The 24,838-nt window shown below is 50.5% G+C and overlaps 1 protein-coding gene and 1 long non-coding RNA gene across 3 annotated transcripts in view; one reads left to right on the forward strand and one right to left on the reverse strand.

The window, feature by feature from the left end:
* The window catches only part of STIMATE (STIM activating enhancer), a 52,440-nt gene that overhangs the window by 19,945 nt on the left and 7,657 nt on the right, over nucleotides 1–24,838 (forward strand). For both annotated transcript variants that reach the window (XR_007479737.1, XM_012532363.3), the window contains exons 2-4: nucleotides 14,101–14,149; nucleotides 16,237–16,332; nucleotides 19,763–19,884. Coding sequence is in view for 1 of the 2 variants with exons in the window: in XM_012532363.3 (XP_012387817.1) it covers nucleotides 14,101–14,149; nucleotides 16,237–16,332; nucleotides 19,763–19,884 (267 nt within the window). In the remaining variant the exon portion in view is untranslated. The remainder of the gene's footprint in view (nucleotides 1–14,100; nucleotides 14,150–16,236; nucleotides 16,333–19,762; nucleotides 19,885–24,838) is intronic.
* Nucleotides 10,191–13,223, reverse strand: LOC117200683 (uncharacterized). The gene is made up of 3 exons (XR_004482317.2): nucleotides 13,086–13,223; nucleotides 11,558–11,690; nucleotides 10,191–10,860 (listed from the first exon to the last, which is right to left on the reverse strand). It is a non-coding gene; the product is annotated as an uncharacterized LOC117200683 (long non-coding RNA).

Consider the following 24,838-nt stretch of genomic DNA (forward strand, 5'->3'; position numbering starts at 1 on the left):
GGGTGTTTCCTCTGCCTGTCGGAAGCAGCAGTGAGACAAGCTTCTGCACTGCCTGAGCCGACGATCATCTTCCATGGTGGCACTGGGCCCAGGCTGCAGGTGTGAGCTCTGAGAAACAGACTCTGGGGCCACTCCTTTTTCTGTTTGATTAGCCTTGAGGTTGCAGTGAAGGGCTGTGTAAAGAAATTTTGTAGTAAGAGGCCTCTTACCCAGCACAATCAGGATTGATTATTGGTTGGTTAATTTTGAAAAGACAGGGAATCTGGGGAATCCTGTAAAATATAAACATATACGATAAGCATTTTATTTGAACCTGTGCCTGTGAGCATCAGGTGTGAGGGGAGCCCCTGACCTGACTGACAGGAGCATGGTGGAACATCTTGTCCATCAGGGATGACAAATGGCGCAGTAATGATCCTTGCCCCTGCTTGACGTGGACTAAATGGGCTGAAGTGACATATTTCCTATCTCTAGTGAGTCCTGCCTGCTGGAAGCTTTTCTGGCAGAAAGAAATTTTATGAAGGAGTTAGGTTTGAGGAAGGCTATAAATAAACCTAATGTGCAAAATTGTATTATTGTCATTTTTAAATTATTGTTTTTGGCAACAGAAGCTTTTTTCTCAGTTAATTGTTTTTAGCCCTTTTTTTTTCCTACCACAAAGTAATACATGCTCTTTGTAAACAACTAAAGAAAACATGGAAATACATAGCATAAAAAGCAGAAGTTCCTTATAATTCCATGCTCTAGAGAGCTACCCATGGTTAACAGTTTATTGTGTGTGCCTTCAAATTTCTGCATGTATATATCATTTTAAAATAAAAATAGGCTAAAATGACACATTACTGTTTTGGTGACTTGCTTTTTTCCATGAGCGAGCCAGGTAGTGAGTGCTTTTTTTTTTTTCGGTGACATGGCATTTTTCCATGTCAATGCAGATAGATTTACCTCACTTTTTAGAAAACTTTACTGAGGTGTAATTTATATAGCATAAAATTCAGCCACTGCAAGTGTACCATTTCTTCCTCACTTTTTAACAGTTGAATTCCACTGTATGATAACTTACATTTAACCCCTCCCTTATTGATAGACACTTAGGTGGTTTTTAAGTCTTCCACTCTTACAGACAAAGCTGCAATACACTCTTACACAGACTTTTGGGTATTTGTGTGAGTGTAACAATAAAAGAAAATGCTAGAAGTGGATTTTCTGGGCCGCCGTGTGTAAATATTTAAAATCAAAACAGACATTACCAAAATATCTGCTGCAACTTTTTAAGTGATCTGTGGATTGATAGGGAGAAGACCATGCATGTCTCCGTCCACTAGGAGATCAAATGAAGTTCGTAAATGTATTTGGCCAAGGAATCCAGTTAGCAGTGTGGTGGTGACGCAGCAAGAGCGGATGCAGCAAATCTCTGTGAGTTCCCTAGGCCTAGAGGGTCCCCAGTTGCCCAGGGACACTGGCTCTCAGGGCAGAGTCCTTCTAGGATGGCCCATTCCTGAACGCTTGCGGCTTCCGTCAGTGTTCAAGGAGAATTTACACTACCCATGAAGCCTTCATTAGGAATATTTATAGGTCTGTAGCTCCTCCTGCTTCTGAAAGTCACACTGCATCCTGGAGGCCTCTTCATCCACCTCCAGCAGCATCTCTACCATCTCTGCCTACAGCATCCCTGGTCCCAGGAGGCTCCATTCACTGTGACCATCCTGACGTCAATTTAATGATCCTGGGGACCAGGATCACAGATCCACTTCCACACATTTCCCTAGTGGTTGTACAATTTACTTTTCTACCCGCAGTTAAAGAGTGCCTATTTCCTAATATCTTCACCAAATGTTTTAATCTTTGCTAATCTGGGCAAGAATAATTATTAATTTGCATTTTAAAAATTGACCTTATTGAGGTTGCGTATCTTCTTGTGTGCTTATCAGCCATCATTTCTTTCCATCCAAGAGTTCCCCATGGAACACTCCCACCCTTGCTGAGGTCATCAGCTGTAGCAAATGGCACCGCCACCCTGCTCCCAGGGAAGCTGTGCTTCTAAGGAGGCCCCGTGTTTAGAAGGCTAAGCATATTTATTTGCCAGACAGTTTAGCTTTTTCTCTCGCTTCTCTCTCAGCCTTTGGCCCACCCACGCATGGGAGGATTAAAGCTGGCTGACTTAGAACCTCGGCTTCATCTGTCCAGAAAGAGTCCTTACAGAAAATATTCATGAGCACTTAAACTGATTACAGAGTGTCCGGTTCTTGCATCTAAGGCCAGATATGGGGAGGGAGGCCTTGACAGGACGGTTGACCCTGCCTTGTGGTTAGTTAGGAGGAGGAAAGGGCTGGGGTAGTGTCCTCTGGCAGTCTTGCTGGCAGATTACTTTGGTGCCAAAGAGAAAGCTAAGCAATTTTAGTCCTGTTGCAGGACTAATGGTTTGCAAACCAAACTTCTGGGAGAACTCGCTGTGCAAATTCATGGAACTTATTGAATTAAAAATAGATACCTGGACGGTACTCAATAACTATGTCTTAAGTGACAGACTGAAGGAATTCCTTTGTTCAACAAATATTGTGTAGCACCCTCTTAAGAGCCAGGCACCCTCTAGCTGCTAGGAATGTGGGGTAAGCAGAGCAGAAGTTCCTGGTCTTACAGAGCTTCCTTTCTAGTGGGGAGAAAAAAGACAGTGGTCAGGAAAACACAAAAGAATTTCTGAGGTGAGAGGCATTAGTGCTGTGAAGAAAACGAGATAGGGAAGTGAGATTGAGGGACGGGGCAAGGCAGGACGCGCACACCTGGAGCTGAGGTGGTTGGGAGAGGCTTCCAAGGAGGTGTCCCGGAAACTGGGACAAGAGTGAGAAGAGGGGCCCGCCACTTGGCAAACTGGGAGAAGAGTGTCCCAGACAGAAAGTGCAGCTGCGGCAGGATGGAGCCAGGTGAGTGTGGTGCATAGAGAGAAGCCCGGAGGGGATGAGGGGATGAAGTCAGAGAAGCAGAGAGAACCCAAAGTGACGCGATACCTTGGCCATGAGAAGGAGCCTGCGTTTTATTCTAACTGCTGTAGAAAGGCATGGGAGGGCTTTGTGTTTGTTTTTAAAATTTTTATGGGGGTGTCATTTACATAAAGTGTTCAGCTCTGAAGTATAAAGTTTGCCTTTTGACAGATTTGTGGCCATGGGAGTTTTAAGTGGAGTGGAGGGACACCCTCAGCTGAACTCTGACCCCAGTCCCCCCCCGCAACCCCCACTGCAGGCACCTGCTCAGCCAGCTTGTGGGACAGCAGCACCAACCTGCTCTTCCCCTGGATCGGAGTGTGATGACAGGGTCTCATTCAATGGTTTCTTGAATCGGTGACGTGTCGGTTCAAATTTTTTCCTCACTCTGATTGTAGAAGAAATTCTGCAGCGGCCCCGAGTTGATTTCATGGTGCATCTCCCATCTTCAGCTAAGAGCAGCGTGAGGTGTCTTGACAAGAACCAGCCCTTTTCCCCAGTGACCTTCTGAGCCTTCCGAGTTGGTCTTGAGCCCTCTGTCCTGTCAGTCCCTCGGTGTTGCCTGAGCATGTCCCGTGTTCGCTGCCTGCTGTGGTGAGGCGGGAGGCCCAGCCGTGCCAGCCTGAGCTGTGCCCTGCCGCTCTGCCCAGGGTGTCCCTGTCACCACTCTTCAGTGCTCACCTTTCAGAGCACCAGCATCTGGAGAGTTCTTCCAGTGGCCAACCCTTGGGGCTGATGGAGGCTGACGGACCAGGGAACAGAGAGCACAGCCTGCTATAGCTTCGTTCTGGTCCCACATGGGAAGTGCAGGCCAGAAGGAGATTAGGAACCAGAAATACAGTGATATAACAACTAATGATCTTGGTTGTATTCAGATGGTGACATTTTAGAAAATTTCACTTTCTCTGGTTTCCAAACTTACCACAATGATTTATAATCTATAAGAAAAAAGATTTTAGGGAGGCTCTGGATCCACAAATTATAATCAGATGAGTGCTTTCTTGCTGTCTGCAGCTGGGCTTTGCACCTGAGGATGCACTGTTCCTCTAACAGTAGCACCTCTACTCCTTCTTGCTGTGATGTGCACAGTACTTGCTAAGTATAAAGCCCAGTTTTAAATACTCTATGAATATATTGTCTTGCTAATGCTGCAGTGAGACGGGTGCTGTAATTTCTTGCACTTTATAGAGAGGCAGATAGAGGCCCAGAAAGGTTAACAACATTCCCTGGCCCCACGTAAGTTGCTGACGTGAGGTTTTGAGCCCAGAGCTTTGCACACTGAGTGCTAAGGTGTCACCTCCTCTGGCCTGTGGCGAAGCCCAGTGTGCTCTGGTCCATTTGTTCAGTCAGTGCCTGCTTCCTTCTAAAAGGTGCTGAGCTGGGTGCGGAGGGTGTAAACACGAATAAGTTGAGGAGGCGTGTGCCTCCTTAACTAATTGTCTGGCGGGAGAGACAGATCCTTAGTATTGCACGTGAAGTGTTAATCCAGGGGTGTGCATAGGAGACCTTGAGGAGCCAGAGGGAGGCAGGAGGCTTAGCCCCGTTGCAAAGGAGGCATGCCTTAGAGTTGTCTGAACTTAATCTAACAGTTTTCCAGGAGAAGAAATGTGGAGGCCCTCCCAAGCCAAAGGGACAATGTGAGTGACAACTAAGTTGGGAGATGCCAGGCCACGGGTACCTTGTTTGCCAACTTGAAAAGTCAAACTTGTGTTCCCTGAGGGATGGGAGGTGGGGTAGACTCTGGACGCTTCTAAGCAAGGCGTGGCATCTCAGCTCACTCCAGCTGCTGTGTGGAGGTGTTTAAGGGAAGAGAACCAGAGTCGTGAGGACATGTTGTGGGGAGGAGGTAGGCCCTGACCTCAGGGAGCCTCCTGGGCTCTCTCTGCCCTTGCGGTCCAGCCCTACAAGAACCAGCGTTGTCTTGGATTAGGCTTCCTCGGGTTGGCTGGTGGGGGTGGAGGGGGGAGGATGTGGGTGCTGGAATCAGGTAGATGTAGATGCACATGTTGGTTGTACCACTTCTGGCCTTTGGCAGATCCTCTGACCTTATGTGTAAAACAAGGATGACACCTTTCACGGTTGCTGTGAAGATGAGAAGTAATGATGTAAAATCTTGGACTGAATGCCTGACGAAGGGTGGTGGTGAGGCAGTCACACCACTCACCTGCTACAGCTGCTTTTGTCCCAACATTGACCCTATGACGTAGACAGCTGAGGACACTTAGACCCGGAAGAGTTAAGTGACTGGCTTAAAATAATAAAACTTTTGATAAAGCAGGGACTAGATTTCAAACTACCCCCAGCTGGACTGCCTTTAGTCCCTTGTCGTAAGAATCACGTGGCTCTTCACTTCTTGAAAAGCAGCCCAGTCTGGGTGTACAGCTGTCCTAGGCTAGAACTTGGTCACACAGCCGCACCCAGCTGCAGGGGAGGCTGAGGACACAGTCTGCAAGCTACCGAAGGGACTTCCTTAGTGAGAAAGAGAGGGGTCGGTGGGTTTGGGGGGCAACCAGCAGGCTACCTCAGTGTCTTCCTGGAACTTTCTCCCTGCTCTGAAGACACTGAGTACCTCTGGGGTTTTCACACCACTAGGGAGCATTAAGGAGGCTTGGATATTGGGATGGTCATTTATAATTTAGGGAAAGTGCAGAAACACTTCTGGGTTCTTCCTAGATTGCTGCTTCCATTGGGGAGGGTGGATTTACTCACCCCCAGGAGTTTCTGTCCTTTGGGATTGGGGTCCTGGGAACACAGAGCCAGCAAGCTGTGGTTTGAGGTCACTGGCCCAGCCAGTACCAGTTACAGAAGGAGGCCAGTCTCAGGTGGCTCGGATTTCACCCCAGCTCCACTACTAAGTACCTGGTGCTCCTGGACAAATCAGCTCTTCCCTCCCACCTTCCTCACCCTTTACACCGAGGAGGTTGGCCCCTCAAGGACCCTTCCGGCTCTGACTCAGATTCCAAACTGCCTAGTTTATGAACTGATCCCCAGCTGGCACGGGTGGGGGCCGCTTGCCGTTTGCCCTGGTAAACAGCCTGTTACCCTCGACAGGAAGCCTCTGTTGCGTGAGCCACTGAACCGTGGTACAGCTTGAGAAATGAGGCCATCAGAGTGTCGTCCTGGTCAGCAGCCTGTCACTGGGCAGAAGGCTCTAAAACTCTGGGTTTTTTTCTGGCTGCAGGTCATTGGAAGGAGAGGGTTTGCCCCCAGGGATGAACAAGAAAGCATGAGCTCATAGTCTCTGGAGCCTCCCCCACCCCAGGGGGTGGAAACCTGCTCGCATCCCGAGGCCCGAGATCTCACACAGGGACTGGTGAGGAGCCTGTAACTCATTTCCGTAGCCTGTGATGTGGCACCATCCAGGGTGTCTTCTGTTCTATCACTTTGTGAAATGCCAGATGCTAAAGTGGCTGCTGTGTGGTCTGTGATCACCTTCTAGCTTCAAGATTACACTTTAGTAGTAAGAATGTGAATGTCCCACACGTTTTATATTGTAATTGAATTGCCTTGGTGGATTTTCACGGCAAAGAGAAGCTCTCTGCCAAGAAGCCTGCCGGGTTCACAGGCCCCTCCCTGCACTTTATCCGCAGCAGGGGTGATTTTACACCCTCCTCATGCTGGTTTGGGAAGTGCCGTCAGATAAAGAGGGGCTCAAGGGACTGCTACCTCCTGGTAATCACATCTTCTGAAGCCCAGTTTACCCCGTTGTCATTCAGTTGAGCCCTGCTTTCTCTTCACCAGTCAGGAGCCTCTTACTGCCCCTTACACGCGTCTAACTCTAATTCTCTCAGGGTGCGCCCGGCACGGACATGGCTGTCTTAAATTGTGCGGTTTAATTTCTAAACAGTTGTGCTTTTTATGACTCGGTTTCTAAGTAGGACTGCAGCTGCTTTGAGGAAATTATTTCCCTTCCAGTTCCTGTGATTTGACTTGCAATGCCACCTCTTAGGTCTTCTTCCTTGTGATATAAAAGGAAACACCCCTGTATAAAATCCCATCTCTCTTCCTCCACTCAGCAAGTCCCTGGGGCATCAACTGGCGAGGCTCCGAGGAGGACAGGGAAGTGGATTGCCAGGTACCTGCCCTCTAGGTGCTGACTCAGAGAGGTGTGTGCAAAACCAAGTGACGAGGTTGCCGGTGTGAAACAGGTAGAATCTGATCACCCATACTGCCTTCCTGTTGTGTGGCACCAAACACACAAAACTTCTGGAAGAGTGAGCACTATGCCCTGGTACCCTCAGGGGAGGGTGTGAGCCGAGGCCCAGAACAGGTGGGCAGAGAGGAGGGCAGGTGGGAGTCTTGCCAACCTCACTTGAGCTGCTTCCTGGGCACCCACGTGCCTTGATGAGTGTACTCTACAGCCATGCTGAGGCTGCCTTTCAGTGATCACATTGTCAAAGCAAAAAGTTTCATTAAGGGCTTCCCTGGTGGCGCAGTGGTTGAGAGTCCACCTGCCGATGCAGGGGACACAGGTTCGTGCCCCAGTCCGGGAAGATCCCACATGCCACGGAGCGGCTAGGCCCGTAAGCCACAACTACTGAGCCTGCACTCTACAGCCCGCGTGCCACAGCTACTGAGCCTACGTGCCGCAACTACTGAAGCCCAGGTGCCTAGAGCCCGTGCTCTGCAACAAGAGAAGCCACCATAATGAGAAGCCTGTGCACTGCAACGAAGAGTAGCCCCCGCTCACCGCAACTGCAGAAAGCTCTTGCACAGCAACCAAGACCCAACACAGCCAAAAATAAATAAATTAAATTAAATTAATTTAAAAAGAAAAAGAAAAGGAAAGGGAATTCCCTGGTGGTCTAGTGGTTAGGGCTCTGTGCTTTCACTGCCGAGGGCCCGGGGTTCAATCCCTGGTGAGGGAGATTCCGTAAGCAATCTGGGTGCGGCCAAGAAAACAAAAAGTAAAAGTAAAAAAAATTGCCTGATTAGTTTTTTAGGGATGCCATAGCAAATAATCACAAACTTCTTGGCTTAACAAAACAAATTTATTCTCTTACAGTCCTGGAAGCGCGAAGTCCAGAATCCAGGTGTCAGCGGGGCCATACCCCCTCCACTGGCTCTAGGGGGGAGAATCCTTGCCTCTTCTACTTCTGGTGGCTTCAGAGGTTCCTAGGCTGCTGTCTTCACAAGGCCTTCTTCTTCTCCCCTCTTCTCTCTCATAAGGGTACTTGTAATTCGATTTAGGGACCCCCCACACCCCCCGTTAATTGAGAATTATCTCTTCTCAAGACCTTTAACTCAATTACATCTGCAAAGACCCTTTTTCCAAGTAAGGTCACATTCACAGGTATTGAGGGTGAAGATTTCGACATACCTTTTTGAGGACCACTCTTCAGTTGCCAGCCACATTTGGAGTGGGGGGAACTCAGCTATATGTTGCTTACAGTAGACCCACGTTAAATATAAAGTTGAAAGAAAGGAGATTGAAAAAGATGTACCCTACAAGTTCTAACCAAAAGAATGTACTCTCTGGATTTTATACATTTTACCTCTTCCAAAAGATGTATTTTAATTCAAAAATGAGTAAGATTGGAAAAGAAGGGAGCTGTGTTTCAGGCAAGTTAAATGATGTGCAGTGTAATTACACTGAAAGTTCCTTGAGGGCAGGGACCGTGTTTGTGTTATGCGTTTTAGTATCCCCAGCACAGAGTACCTGCTGGCTGTGGGTGGGATGGGGAGGGGAATGGGTGGGCAGGTGGGTGGGTAAGGCGACTGGGAAGCCTGGGAAGAGGCAGTCTCACTGGCATGGGAAAGCAGTCATGAGGACCTGGACTAATTCAGTGGTAGAAACGGGGAAAGGGACACATCCAGATGACTCCTCAATTGCAGAGTTGGTGGGAGAGATTGACAGTGTCAGGGGAGGAGACTATGGAGGCCCCAGAGGTGAGGAGACTTCCATTCTATGCAGAAACAGGGAAGCCAGGCAGGACTGGCAGGGTGGGCAGGAGACACGACTCTGCGGGACCAGGCTGCACTTGGAGGGTCACTGGGGGCCAGGGCTGGGGGAGGAGGCTGATGAACCCTTGGCATAGAAACCCTGAGAGGGGGGGCTTCTCCCCAAGGGTCAAGCAGAGGAAGGAGAGCCTGTGGAGGGAGGAGAGAGCCATTGGGAGGTAGAAAGGAGCCACAGAGGAACACTCAGAACATTGGGGGGATTCCTAGAACCCTGAGCTGCCTGCAGGCACAAGAGGGAGGCTGGTGTGGAGAGGTCAGGTTGTGGCTGGCAGACCCTAGGTCACACGCTTCTCAGAGACCAGGACCAGGATGGGGTGGCTGGGCCCCAGGTCTGGGAAGAGTGGACACAGAGGGGAGGAGAGGGAAGACGGTCCAGGACAGGGCCTGCAGGGTGTGGTTTGCTTTCCTGAGCACGTGTTCTGTGCCAGCTGCTTCCACCTGTTTTCTCTTGTTTAATTTTGAGGTCAACCTGCTAGATCATAGAGGCCCCCCTCCTTTTTTTCTTTTTACATAAAGTCACATAGTAGCAGAGGACTCACAGCGCGTCTCTCTGGCTATTGGCCACTACTGCTTTTCTGGCGATGGGGCCCCACACCTGTCTCTGGGACGTGTGTGCATGAAGGCAGACAGCCTGCTGGGAGCCCCCCGAGGGCTGCGCGCCCCAACGGCCCCCTTGTCTGTCCCCCACTCTCAACACCCCCCCACCCCCCCTTCTTTGTCTCACGAGGGCCTCTCTTGGGCGCTGCTCCGTCAACCTTGGGTTCCAGCTCCAGTGTCACGGAGTGTCAGGGGCCTGACCTACCTTTGAGGTGTGCCTGCTTCCGCTCCACTAGCCCTCCGGCCTCAGGGGACGTTGGTGGATACGTTAGAAAGGATGGATTGCCCTTTGCTTTGCCCTCTTGCACCGTCTGAGTTCTCTCCATCCTGTGGAAGCACCAGGAATTGAGAAAAGATCGGTTGTCCGAGGGCTGAGCCTGAATCACTCTCTGGAGCTTCTGAGGGAGCAGCTGCCACAGCCCCGTGGGGAACAGGCCTGCTTGGGAACGGTTACCTGGCTCGTCGTCCATCAGGGACCCGGAGGCAGCTCCTCATCTCTTACCTGCAGAGAAGTCTTGTGTCCCCTGTTTCCCACCTTTCACCACCACCAAACCAGAACCAGAAGTGCAGTGGAACAGTGCATAAATAATGTATAATTTTCCCCCTAAACCACTTGAAAGTAAATTGTACCCATTCTGGTACAGGACAAGCTCTGGAGTTGTCCTGGACTGTTCTCTTCCTCTCACACCCCCCCATCCACCCTGTCGGCAAGTCCTGTCGGCTTAGTGTTGAAGATACAGCCAGGATCCCACCTCCTGTCATCCTCTCCTGCTGCTAGCTGGCTAAGCCACCGCTGCCTCACCGTGGGTTCTCATACTGGTCTCCCTGAAGGCTGCTCAGCACAGCAGCAGGGGTGAGCCTATTCGACTATAGGTCACAGCGTCCTGCCCTGCAGCTGCCCCCCCGTCACTGCAGGCAAAGGGGAGCCTTTGCTCCCTGGGCCACAGGCCTGGGAGGCCTGACTTCATGTCCCGTACTCCCGCCTATCCCTGGCCTCTGCCTGACGGCTATTCCGCAGACACGGGTGATTCTCACTGACTGATGCTCACCTTCCGGGCCTCCTCATCTGTCCTTGCAAACCCACTTCCCAGGCCCCTTCACTCCTTTCCTGCTTTCCTGTCCCTTGTTGCTGCCTGACATGCTCTGTGTTTACTCCTCTCTCCCCCCTTGAAAGTAAGGAAGGTGGGGGGTTTTGTCTATTTCGTCACCTGCTGAACTGGCCCCATAGCACAGCAGGCCCCTCAATAACACATGGCTGGGTGAACGGGATCTTCTGTTCTTTTCCAAATTAGATCTAGAGTAGCTCTCTTAATGCTTCTTCTTCCTTTAATTTAAAAAAAAAAAAGATTTTAGACTCATATTCTAGGGAAAGGGGGTAGGACATGGAGAGGGAGAAGGCAGGAGCCACACATCTGCTCTTCAGAAGAATCTGAATCCACTCTTGAGTCCCGTGTAGGGCGCTCCCGCACACAGACAGCCTGCACACACCCTTCCTCTCCCTTTCTTGAACCAGAGCCCAGCTGTGAGTCACATCACTTCTCCCATGTCCCACTTCGCTGCATTAATACAAGTCTCTGACACAGGCTTGTCTTTTTTTTTTTTTGAAATAAAGACAATATGAACATGGAAGAATGTTTAAACCATTCAGAATGATATAAAAAGTCTATGGGTCCCCTGACCCATAATTCCTTTCATCAAAGGAAGCCTTTGTTAACAGTCACTTACATGTCCTAGGGAAAAAACTCCTGCGTAACACCAGCAGAAATATATATTCCTTAAAAATGGGTCTGAACAGAATCATGGTAGGCATATTATTCTGCAGTTTGTTAATATAATTTGGAAGTCTTTCCATATTAATCCATGCAGACCTACCTTGTTTCTAGTAACTGCATGGTGTTGCCTCGTGCTGTGATGTATATACCCGCCCCCACATTGATGGCTTCTTCCTGGGTTTTTGTTATGACAGTGAAGACCTATATACATCTTGGCGTGTGCTGCAGTAAGACCTGTGCAACACGTACCTGTCAGTGCACTGCAGGTTAAGGGGTGTGGGTATTAACAGTTTTGATCGATATTGCCAGATGAATGCTTCGACTGGTTCATTCTTCTAGAGTGTGTTTTCTTCCCAGCTTTTTATTTCAAAAAATGTTAGACCTAAAAAAAAGTCTAAATAAATTTAATGAATACACAAATGTCCTTCATCTAGGTTGATAAATTACTGTGTTGCCACATGTATTGGTGTGCTAAGGCTACCATAACAAAGTATAGAATGGGTGTATTAAACAACAGAAACTTATTACCTCACGGTTCTGGAGTCTGCAAGTCCCAGGTCAAGGTGTCAGCAGGTTTGGTTTCTCCTGAGGCCTCTCTCCTTGGCTTGCAGGTGGCTGTCTTCTCACTGTGTCCTCACATGGTCACCCCTCAGTCTGTGTGTGTGTCCTAATCTCCTTATAAGGACACCAGCCATGGTGGATTAGGGCCCACCCATGGACCTTGTTTTACTTTTATTACCTCTTTTAAGACCCTGTCTGCAAGTAATCACATTCTGTGGTCCTGGGGGTAGGACTTCTTCATGTGAATTAGGGGGGTGGGAGGAGGAATACAATTTGGCGCATAACACCATATTTGCTTCTCTTTACTTATTGTATATTATATTAATATAATTATAAATATTATATAATTACTTTGTATTTATTTATAATTATAGTGTAATTATAATTACAAGTTATACCATTTATAATATATTTATTATATATAATTATCATAAATAATGTATAATCTTCCACCTAAACCACTTGAAAGTAAATTGTACCCATTCTGGTACTTCAGCATGTATCTCCTAAGAATGAGGACATTCTTCCTGGGTTATGTTTTGATGTCCTTTATTTTATGCTGATGGGGACAGACTCCCCTGAGGAGAAGAACACATGAGCAGGAGGCGCTCTGGCCCTGCCTGTGGGCTTTCCTTCCAGATGGCTTGTCCTGGCCCAGCTCCCTCCGCATCTCCTTCCCGAGCCCCCAGCCCCTCAGCCCAGAGGATGCTTGCAGAACCTCTGGGCCTCCCTCAGCTCCTCCCTCAAGACTCTTCGGCCTTGTTGATGTTTTGGATCTGTCATGTGTCAACGGGATGAGAGCCCTCCTCACAATTTCACCTGCTTTTTGGTCTCTCTATCAAAATGTCTCTAAACACCAGACATTTCATTTCTGTGCATAGACAGTCCTTGCTTTGCAACCCAGGGGCTGCCTGTATTTAGTTAGAGAAGTAGGGCTTATTGATTGGCCACCCGTTTCTCTCTCCCTGCCTTCCTCTTCCTGCATCCTCATTGCAGCTTGGGGCTCTGCCAGAAGTCTGTTCTTGCCTGCTACCATCGTGTCTGTTTCTTCCTCGGTACTTCTGTGTGGGAGAACATCACACATGCGGCACTTACATTGTTTGTTTTAGTAGATAGAGTCGTTGTAGAAATAAGTCTGCCTAGGGCTTCAGTGGAGGACAAGACCCTTAGAACTTTTTTGTTTCCTTCAGTGTAAACGGTTATGTCTCAGACCCACCTGAGGTGAAGATGTCAGTCTGGGGAGCCCTTTGCCATTCGACGTGGTCAGGCTGTTGCTGAATGAGCGTCCCGCCTCCACTGTCCTATGCTGGGAGTGCCACTGCCTGGTGCTGGGACACAATCAGCATCCTTGCTCAGTCCTCTCCACCTCCAGAAACCCACCATCTACACAATTCAGAGCCGCTTTTCCGCCATTTCCACCGTGTCTTTGCCTCTGCTTAGGTCTCTTCCCTGGCTTTTCCTTCCCAGCAGGATTCATTCCAGGCTCCTTGGCCTGGCACTCAGGACGCTGCTCAACCTGTCTCCCTTGTTACCTGCTATATTAAAGTCAAATCAAATTATGCCACACACACTCTGTCACGTCATGTCCCTGTGCCTGTCAGCTCATGGTGTGTGCTCTGTCCAGAACGGCTGTTCTCTCCCCTCCCTGGTACGTTTGCTAGCCTCGTCCCCGGTCCCCAGGACTGGGCTTGGCCACCTTCCTGACTGGTGCCTTTCCTCCAGGCAGGCAGGCGGGCTCCTGCCTTCACTCCGCCTCAGACTTATCTTCTCAAGCGCTCGCCACCCTTGCGGGTACGTGTCTGCCCTCCCCTACAGCTGCCTCTGCCTTTGTCTCCACAGCGCCTGGCTTGGAGCCGGCACTCTGTGAACGTTTGGGCGGGTGGGCGGATGGATGGATTTGTCGTTGGACCCTGAACTTAGAAGTAGCTACATTCCCCTTTGCGGTTTCCAGCCCCTGTCTGAGAGACCCTTGTCACAAAGAAGAAAATACAATTTTCCACATGCTGTGAGGAGCCACTCTTCCTAAGTAGCCAGTTCGGAAGAGTCCACTGGTCGGTAGCAACAGGGCCTCTGAGACCTTCATGGCTTCTTGCACAGCATCCCATGTTAAAGAGCAAGTACCCTGACTCAGTGGTTTTAAACACCGGTGTGCCGAGAACCCCCAGCTTGTTAAATGCACTTTGCTTCCTTATCACTGTAGAAAGGTACTGAATATCTATCTTTTCTTTCAGTCAAACGCTTCAGAGAACCAAAGCATGAAAGACGTCCTTGGAGGATATGGTGCGTATTTAAATATTAACTCATTCCTAGAATGCTTTTGACTATTTGGGGGGGCGTTTTGGGGGGGGGGGCATGGAATGTGAGCAATTATACATAACAAAGTGTTGAAATCCATTAGTCCAGTTAATCATCAGGAACTGTGTATAATATGAAAGCACTTCTGTTTCTCCAGAACTGTGTATAATATGAAAGCACTTCTGTTTCTCCACTATAGGGCTAGTGACAGCCATATGGTGGCGATTCTGTCATAACTCTGCTGTCTAGTTTTAGGAGGTGGAAGATGATACAGATGTATCAGTCCATGCTGCAGGCTTTGTTAGTTATGTCTGCCTGTTGTTGGACTATGTTAAATCTTTGGACTCTCTATGCATAAGCAAAAAAATCATCTAAATTTGGAGATAAGTCAAATGTAGTATGTAGATGCCCCTCTCCCCAAAACTAGTCTTTCTTAGTCCCAGGATGACCTTGTGGCAACAGTTTTTCCTTCATAGAAATGGTGGTTAAAGCTTCAGACATAGCTTCCAAAGACAAAACTCCAAAAAAATAAATCACTTAGAAGGAGACAGCCAGCTCCTCGGGACAACATAATGCCCTAAGAAGCCATCTTTCTTGCACCTGTCCTAACAATAGCTACTTTCCCTCCAGAGGAAGCTTCCGATAAATCTCTGTGATAAAGGCCCCTTAATAAAATTATAAGCATATTCTTGATTGATCTTCAGTGCATTACTTCTCAATGTTGATAATTCGTTTTTATTTTCCACCAGTCGGTTTCTCTCAAGTCGGGGTATCTAGCTTAGGTGGGGGGCCTGGGGGAATGTGGAGTTGGGTTTTACACACAATCCCCTTTGGCAGCTCCTACTTTGCGGTGATTTTAGGAAATGATTTTCAGGCCTCAGTTGCAGGATTGGTCTGGATAATCTCTAAGGTCTGTTCCAGCCCTGAGACCCATGCCTGTGTGCCCCCTTTATCACCCCTGGCAGTGGCCTGGCCCAATTCTGAATGCCCAGCCTGGGAGGCCAAGAGAGGCGACCACAATCCAAAGGTTCCTCGACCGCAGACTGTGAGTGGTCCCCAGGTGTTCATGGCCGAGGAGAAACTGAGGGCCCACGTTATCTCCACAGTGCTCCTGCCACCTGTCCCAGAGACTACCAACTTTGCTTTTTCTTTTCTGAAACTCCTGTCCTCTAGTCCAAGGGCTGGCAAGCTGTAGCCCGCAGGCCCAATCTGACTGCTGTCTGTCTCCATAAATAAAGTGTCAGTGGGCTGCTAGTGACTGGCCGCTCTTACAGTGCAGCAGCAGAGTGCGTAGTTGCTGCAGAGGACGATGGCCCGCAGCCTAAAATATCTACTCTCAGACCCTTTACTGAAAAGTTTGTCTGCCCCAAACGAGCCCGTTGTTTAAGCGGCAGCAGCTGAAGATTGTTTAGGGTTCCAGAGGCAGTGCTGGATGAGTGCAAGTCTCGTTAAGCTTGCACATCATTCAGCTTGTGTGTGAAGTCGGTTGGGAGCTCTTTAAGGTAGAGGCACCTCAGACCCCATCCAAAGCTGTGTTCAAGCATTTTGTTTTGAAGTAACAAAAATGAAAAAGTGAGGGCTTCCCTGGTGGCGCAGTGGTTGAGAGTCCGCCTGCCGATGCGGGGGACGCGGGTTCGTGCCCCGGTCCGGGAGGATCCCACATGCCGCAGAGCGGCTGGGCCTGTGAGCTATGGCCGCTGGGCCTGCGCGTCCGGAGGCTGTGCTCCACAACGGGAGAGGCCACAACAGTGAGAGGCCCACGTACCACAAAAAAAAGAAAGAAAAAGGAAAAGTGAAAACACACATTTTAAACGTGTTTCGTGTGTTTAAATCTGTGTTATTAATCAGTGGCCTTTCAGGGATGCAGTGTTACGGTTTTGAAAGGGGGCTGAAACGCCAAGCCTGAGTTAGTCCCAACGTCCCAGGAAGAGGTGACTCGTAACTGGAAGTTTGGGGTCTCCCCAGTGGCTTTTTTCTTTTTTTTTTTTCATGTTTCAGACTTATCGTTTTCCCCAAATTGGTTATTACCCTCCTGTCAGAGTGATAATAAGTGCTGATTCTATTTTGTGCAGGTTTTTAGACACTTCCAAACAAGCCATAGGAATGCTGTTCATCCACTTTGCAAATGTATACCTAGCAGATCTCACTGAAGAGGACCCTTGTTCACTGTAAGTGGCCCATAGTTGAGTGCAAACATCACCTGCCCCTCCATGCCTTGCATTCTGCTGCCAGTCATGTTCCCTCTAGCTTGGGGAGGGGGCAACTCCCCTTCGTCTCTGTGCTCATCTGAGAGATTGTTGTGTGCGTGCTGGGTGTTAAGGTTTTGCCCAGTGACGGTTGCCCTGTGCTCTGGCTTTCTGCTAATCAACCTAAGTTCTGTCCCTTGGCCTTCTAGTGCCCTTATGTCTCCCAGTTTCCAAGCAGCCCCTGGCAAAGCAGCATAATGCCCCAAAGGAGTGTCTGTGCTGGAGCAGTACACATAGGGGCTTCTCTGTGGTGTCAGCCATTCAGGGTCAAAGCCATTGTTGACCATTTATTGACCAACGTTGACCTCTTTGACCTGAAGACCACGGGTGGTTCTGCCTTGTCAGTGCAGTCAGTGTGCCTTCCACACAGCCCCCAAAGCTGTCTGCCTAAAACCCCAGTTGGGCCATGATACCTGTCCTCCTTGCGGACAGCACCCGAACAGTGCCACTCTTAGCAGATGGAGTAGAAGAGGATGCTCCCCTTCCCTATCCTGGCTCCATCTGCTGCCTTCCTCGCTCAAACTTAGTGCCCCAGCCATGCTGGGCTGCTCCTGGTGGCCCTCAACCCCGCCAGCTGTCTCCTGCTTCTCTGCCTTTGCTCGCACTGCTCTCTGCCTGGAATGCCCCCCAGCCCTGCTGTGCCTCTGAGGGAGAGTGGGGTGGAGGGCTGGTGCGTCCCTTGCCAAGAGGTTCAGTGTATATTTAAGACCATTTGAACTGGAAGGTTCCTTTAAGCTTCTCTTGTTTGGTGACAGTGTGTAATTTTGAGATTTAGTTCAGGTCCCGATTCAGAAGGAGGTTGTAAAGTCTTCCCTCCCCAGGGTTTTTTACCTTAAGACCTGGATAGGTTGTAATCTGTTAGGGTGTAGTCCCACAGCATGGGGCCGGAAGGGCGATCCTCCCATAGGGCAGTTGATTAGGAAAGGGCCTTGTTCTTCTAACCCTTGAGCCCAGCGGCAAGCTTGTGTCATCCTCTGGTGGATTTTCTTGGTTGGCCAGGATATGCTGAGAGCCAGCTGCTCACCCTGGAGGCACTGGGGTGAGGAACCCTGTCTCCTGGTGCCGCCTTGGTCACTGGTGGACTTTGACAAACTGAATCACAGCTGGGATGGAGAGGGGACTGCTGACAGATCTCGAGTGCTTAGCCAAAGGAGAAAAGGCCCAAAATGGAGTTAGGTGTGGTGAAAAGAGCCCTTGAATGGGAGGCCAATCAGCGGAAAGGCAGCTCAACTTCCCTGAGCCTCTGTTTCCTCATCCAGATCCCCAGGATCACCATGAAGGTTTCATGAGATGATGAGTACATGCAACGTTGGAAGTCATAGAGGCACTTGCCAATGAAGATGTTAATAGCTCAATCAGAGGATATTGTCGTTAAAACATAGGAAAGACAGGTGAGCTCCAGCAGTCGGTTGAAGAGCTGTTGGAGGGAGACTAGGCAGGCAGAGCAGGCCTTGCCCCACAGAGTGGAGAGGTCCTGGCCTGTGGAAGAGCAAGTGCTGCAGCAGGATTCATTCCAGCCCCATCATCCGTGAATAGCCCTGTGACTTTTTACAAGTGGGGGAAGGGTTGGGCTGGACCTGGGGCGTCTTGGTACTCTACAGACCTAGAAGGGAAGCCAGTCAATTCAGGGAGAGGAGAAGTGTACAAACAGAGGAGGGTGAACAACTTCCTGTGGCTGCAGGGGTGCCCCGTGCTGGGGATACTGCTCTGGGTGGCAGTTTGGCTTTTGTGACATCCGAGGGGCTATGATTCTAACAGCACATTTGTGTAGCACTTAATACGTGGCAGGCACTGTTCACGTATGTTGACTCGTTTGATCCTCATAACAGCCCTGCAATATAGATACTTGGATTATCCTCATTTACAGTTAGAGAACTGAGGCACAGAGAGATTTATATAACTTAATTGAGTTCACACAGCTCAAGAGTGACGGAGCGGGGATTTGATCCCAGCCAGTCTGGCTCCGGGACCCACAGGATACCCTGTTGGCTGCCAGTGTCACCTGTGTTGAGTGTAGAGTCTAGAGCTTTCTGTCTTTATTCCTAAGGCCTGGCACACAGTAGACTCGAATCGGTGTTTGGTGAGGGATGAATGAACTAATGCATGCATGTGTATCAGGTTCTCTTGATATTTTCAGGATGGGTCCCAGATGTCAGAACCACTTGAAACCAATGCAGTTTAAGCATCTGAGAGCAGCTTTAGCCTAGGGCCAGAGCTCAGCTGTGAACTTGGAGAAACTGCCTGGGAAGCAGTCGCTATGCCTTCTCTGGTCTGTGGTCTGAGAGTGACCCCTTGTGATTTTAAAGAGGAAGGGCAGGCAGGAAGAAAAGGCCGTCCCCTCCCTCTGGTCTTCTCACCACTCCAGGGCACTGGCAGCCACCCCCTTCCCCCCTCAGCACATGCTCCCTCAGGTTTCAGAGTGCTGTGCATGTCACTGAGGCCGCTGAGGCTGGGCCTTGGGGCTGGGGCCATGGGCCTGCATAAAATGTCTCAAGCCTGAGCAGCTCAGCAGTGCCGCAGTTGGTCTGTGGTATCCAGAGCTTCCCTAGGGGGGTTTCCTAGCCATGTGGCATCTAGAGGGCTAGCACCTGACCCCGTGACTGCTTGTCTCCTGCTTTGTCTGGAGAGCTGCAGCCTGTGTTCAGGGCCCTCGAGGGAAGGCCAGTGAGCCAGGGGCCTTTCCTTGGTGAGGGAAGGAGTGTGTGTCGGACAGATGAAAACAGACCCCACGAGAACGAGAGGTCAGGGTGGGCATGCTCTTCTGACCCTCCTCTCCTTCCTCCATCATCTTGTCTTTTCCATGGGGGGTTAAGCTCTCTCTTTAGAAATATTTACTTGTGCTTGCTTCCATGGCAGGCTCTGAAGCACAGGGATGAGCAGGGGCCACATGGCCCTGCCCTCTTTGGTCTAGGAAACCCCGGGGGCCGTTTCCTGAACTGCTCTGCTGCAGCAGCACTGTCTCGGGGCCTTGGGAGGGCTGGGCCTCCAGGGAGTGAACAGTTATGGCACAAATTATTTTTATCGATTAAGTTCTGTTTTGCTGCCGGCCTCCTTGGCTGCTTCCAGGCACTCTGTCCCAGTCTTCGTTTGGCAGGAACACTTGAGGGCTTTTGAGTTTCTTGGTCGCTCCTCCATCCACTTTGAGCAGTGCACTGTCCCGGGGCGTGAGGCCTTCCTGGGCTCCCGGAGGTGAGCCCTGCAGCCTCTTGCACAGGCACACTGGAGGCTCCCACCTCCCAGAACAGGACCAAACAGTGCTGGGTCCCCAGCCTTGACCTTGGCCCTGGAAGCACGTGGGCCCAGCTCCCTGGGTGGTGTTTCCTGATGGTGCCACTGTGCCCTCTCCTCACAGGTACCTCATCAACTTCCTCCTGGACGCCACCGTGGGCATGCTGCTCATCTACATGGGCGTGCGCGCCGTCAGCGTCTTGGTGGAGTGGCAGCAGTGGGAGTCCCTGCGTTTTGGCGAATATGGTAACGTACCACGGACGCTAGACAGGGCTGTGGAGGGGGCTTCCTGGAGGGGGCTCTGCTCCTTGCCCCGTACAGCCCTCCAGGCCATTGGGTTCGGAGAAGGTCCAAGAGCTGGTGGCTGTGTCCTCTGTGTGGTGGGGAGGCTTGTTCTGGAGCCTGAGCTCCAACCTCCTGCCACATGCCCGAGGCAGGTGGGTGCCTGCTTCGCTGCCTAGGCTCCTAGGAGACAGGAGACACCCTAGAGGCAGGGAGGGGCACAGCCCTCACCTGCAGGGCTGTAAGGCCACCTCACTCTGCCACAGTTCCCACCAGGCTCATACCACCTGCCCACCTCACTAGAGAGATGGGAGGCGGCTCTCAGTTTGGGAGTTGCCCCTCTTTTTGCTGCATGTCTGTGCTTGTCCTGTCACTGGGCCATTCCACTACTGGGGCTCACAAGGTCAGGACTGGAGTGTCCATCCCCCCACCCTGGGGCCAAGTCACCTTGCTGACCGTGGGCTGTCCCCACCCCAGCATCTGGCACGTACGGTCACCAGGGACACCAGGTGAATCCTCAACTCACAGAGACACAGCTTGAAACAGGTGACCTGGGGATGCTGGCCCAGCTTTGACCCACTCCATCTTGCCATACCCCATGGGATATAGCCTGGGTAGGAAGCTGTCTTCATGCTGGCTCCGGGCACAAATGCAGTGCCTTTTACTTGGTACCCCCAGAGAAACAGCTCGATGTGCCCTCAGCGGGGCTGCTGGTGAGAGGGGCTTCTTTTGGCCTTGCCCCGCTCTGGGGATTTAGCTGTCTCCCACCTTCACAACAGGCCTTGCTGTCTGGAGCCAGGAGCTCCCGTTCATGGGAACAACATCAGTGGAGCCTTTGCCATGAGAGGGGCACGTGGGACAAGAAGGAGGGATTCTGTGATGGAACGACCGTGGGATTCTGGATCCCACTCTCCTTTCCTGGTCACACCTCCCGAAGAGCTCATGGCTCTGGGCCCAATGGCCGCTCACTCCTACATGGCTGAAGACTCACAAGGGACTGACATTTAAAAGGGGAGCCGGTTCGTGGAGCTGGCTGTGAGTGCCTTGGGTATTTCTAGAAATCTTAAGTAATTGTTTGTCTCCATTGACGGGAGATGAGCTCAGGGAAGGGCTTTTCTTAGCCTTGTTACTTGATGCCTGATGAGTCACTGACTTAAGATAGTGTCCGACACACAGCGTGCGCCCCTGTGTCTCCAGGGAGGGCTGCAGAGAAGCTCCAAGTCACTGACTCCTCAACTTGGAGGATGGAGATGGACCACAGCGCACATGGACCAAAGCAACATCATCCTCATTTATAGGATAGGCATCCACAGGGGTTGAGTGACACAGGAAGCTCACCCAGACAGTGCACAGCTTGGAGGGCCTCTTGGCTGCTACACTGAGATATGCAATCCTTCCACCATCTCCAAGAGCAGTGCTCATAGCTTCTTCTTTGCTGTTAAGATCCCTTCCGGAAGGCAGGGCTCTCGACTCAACTGTAGCTGAGCAGTGCTACGAGAGAGCCACTCATAGCCAGTCATGCCGCTCAGTGACCTGGGAGTGGAGGCCAAGTCTGGTCCTGATACGCTGGACATTATGGTACCACCTATTCCCAGTGTGTTTTGTTTGCATCCTTAAGAGAGATTGAAAGGAAGAAGGCAGTGGTTGTTTAAACCTCTTGTTTCCATGCCACCCTCCTCCACCCACTTAGCCTGCCTCAGCCCCTGCCCTTGCGTCATCCCACCCCTGCCTTTGGGAACCAGAGTCTTCAAGCCAGGGTGTTTCCACGTGAAGCTGCCCTCCTTTATCGAGGACTGTCCGGGTCCTCCCTCCCCAGGCTGAGGAAGGATGGTGGATGTCAGTTACCTGGTTTCTATTTCTGTCAATTTCTATTATTTTTTCTTGCGGCTAAAACAAATTACCACAAAACTAGTGGCTTAAAACAACACAAATTTATTATCTTACTGTCTGTAGTTCAGAAGTCCGACATGGGTCTCATGGACTAAAACCAGGGTGTCAGCAGGACTGGTTCCTTCTGGCGTCTCTAAGGGGAGAATCGGTTTCCTTGCCTTTTCCACATTCTGGAGGCTACCTACATTCCTTGGCTCGTGGCCCCTTCCTCCATTTTCAGGGCCAGCAGATGCAGGTTGACTTCCTCTCATATCATATCGCTCTGACCTTCCCCCACCTCCTTCCACTCTAAAGTGCCCTTGTGATTACATTGGGCCCACCTGGATAGGTCAGGCTGCTCTCTCTTAGTCAGCTGATCAGCAGCCTTAATCCACTTGCAGCCTTGAGTCTCTGCCACAGTAGCTCCATAGTCACGGGTTCTGGGGATTAGGTTGTGGACATTATTCTACCTATTGCACCTGTTAACCGGCCCATCCACTTGAGGCAGTAGTTCCAGGTAGGCCACAGAGCTCTCTTCTCAGGTGAGAGAAGAAAAGGGGCTTGTTTTCTAGGTGTTTCCATGGTCCCTAGAAGAGAAGGTGAACTTGCTAACAAGAACATGGGCCGTGGGGAATAGACCACACAGCCCTGAGGGGTGAGACAGGGTCCAGGGAGTATGTGGTGTCTGCAGTCTGAAGACCAGGCTGCTCTTCCTTAGGCAGAAGCCCTGAAAACGAGGTCTCTGTCCTTTGGGCACCAGTGGTGTGTGGGCTTTGCTGCCCGCCGCTGTCCCTGTGCTCCCTCCAGAGGCCTCTCTACAGACGTGTTCCATCCTTTTGGTCCCATCCATCCCTGTGATTTATCCTAAGGAAATAATCCAACAAAAACAAACGCCCACGTACCTCAGTGTGTCCAGTGTGGTAAAAAGCAGAGCACGCGAGAATGCCTGGCTTGTCTGTCCTTAAAAGACGAGGCTGTGGACAGACTCTCAAATGAAACAAACCAGAAAAACCAGCTCATGTGCGCTCACTCCAGCTGTGGCTACAAGGGCTGGATGCTTGGAGGAAACAGTGTGTGAGAGTGGGGTCACATGTGACTTTTTACTTTTTTTTCCACCATGTATTTATTTATGTTTGTTTATTTATTTATTTATTTTTGGCTGCCTTGGGTCTTCGTTGCTGTGCATGGGCTTTCTCTAGTTGCGGCGAGTGGGGGCTACTCTTTGTTGTGGTGCGCGGGCTTCTCATTGTGGAGGCTTCTCTTGTTGCGGAGCATGAGTTCTAGGCACGTGGGCTTCAGTAGTTGTGGCGCACAGGCTCAGTAGTTGTGGTGCACGGGCTTAGTTGCTCCGTGGCTTGTGGGATCTTCCTGGACCAGGGCTCGAATCCGTGTCCCCTGCGTTGGCAGGCAGATTCTTAACCACTGTGCCACCAGGGAAGTCCTCACCGTGTTTTTAGACTTTCTTACTCAAGCATCTACATGAAAAACAGAGGCAGCTTGCCTCTTAAGTTGTGGCTCTGAAACTCAGAGCAGTGGAATTCAGGGCGCAGTGTAAGGCCCCCTGAGAAGGAAAAGCATCTTCTTTTTCTGTCGGCCACTTAAAACTTGGAGCAAATGAAGTGAGCATGCTCTGAGCAAGTACATTTTCTTTTGATATTAAATGTTAACTCGTTGTGTTGACTTTTAAACACACTAGTCCCAATTCAGACTAGATTGGGATTCAGTCCCAATCCTACCAAGTGCTTCTGTCTGACTGTCCCCCGTTTCACTTAACAGTTTTTAACAAGTATTTTCAGCTGCTGTTCTTGAGGACTTTCCTCAATAACATCAGGTAGTTTACCGAAAGGATTACAAAACTCCATTAAAAATCTAGTTAGGAGAGATTGCACTTCTGAAATGGCTTTTTGGCTCAAATGTGAAAGTAAATAGGACACCGCAGAAGAGGCAGTGACGTCTTTCTGCATGTTTTCTGTGCACTTCTCCAGAGGTTTTCCAGAAAAGGGAATGGCCTGGGGTTGTGTCCATTACGGCTGCTGGAAGGTGTCCACTGGGTTTCCACCACATACAGCTGGCAAGGCTGCGGGCCTCCAGCACCCATGCTGGACAGGGATTGCTGCAGAAACTGCAGAATCAAATGAGAAGCCGGATGTTCCTCTGGAGGCCAGATTCTCCTCACAGCCTGGATTGGGGCCTTTGTCTCCCCCGCAGCGTTACTCTCTAGCCCTCTCCGGGCCAACGTGGTCACACAGCTCCGGCAGGGCTTCCAGAGTGGCCCCTGGCGGCGTCCCCCCACCCCCCCACTCTCCCCTGGGTCTCTCGCTCTGGAGGCGTTTGTGGCTCCCAGGGACTCACCCATCCCTTGGGTTCTGCCTGTCACTGAGGATGTAGGATGTTCCCTGGAGGGGTCCTCCACCCTTCATCAAGTCCCTTTTGAAACTTTCTGGAGGCACTGAGTGTCCCCCAGTACGGACTGTTGGATTCCTGTGATTCCTGTGCTGTTTCTCAAGCACAGTGACCAGTGGGATCACAGAGGGACCTTTGTCACAGCACCTCCTCACCTTGGCTCCTCTCTTTTCTTCCATGTCCCCAGCCCAAGGTGTTTTGGGGTGCCCCCCTAGACAGAATCTGAATTTCCCCAGAGTCAGGTTTCTGCTTTCAGGGCTGAGGGCAGCAGGAATGGCCGGGAGAGTGGGCCAGGGGTAGGAGGCAAACAGAGAGGTCATTTGCTGCCTTCATGATTCAAACCCTCAGCCCGCTCATGGACGGGGGAAAGGATGGGTAGCACTACAGCCACTGGAAAAATCAACAACGGATAATAATAGCAGTCTTGCTTAACACAGCCTCTGCTGCCAGTGGACAAAAAGAGCCAGCTTTTCGGAGCTCCAGCAATGGGCACTTACTCACTTTAGTGCTTTGTAATTATATCTTGGGCTGTCTTGGAAGAAAGGCCACTTTGGTGTCTCCAAATTAGGAATTCTCTGATTTTGTTTAAAACACCCACACTTGTTTGTTCGGCCGAGCTGATTCTTGGTGCTCTGGAGGGCTCATT

Source organism: Orcinus orca, chromosome 10, assembly GCF_937001465.1.
Source record: "Orcinus orca chromosome 10, mOrcOrc1.1, whole genome shotgun sequence".
NCBI classification, from domain to species: Eukaryota; Metazoa; Chordata; class Mammalia; order Artiodactyla; family Delphinidae; genus Orcinus; species Orcinus orca.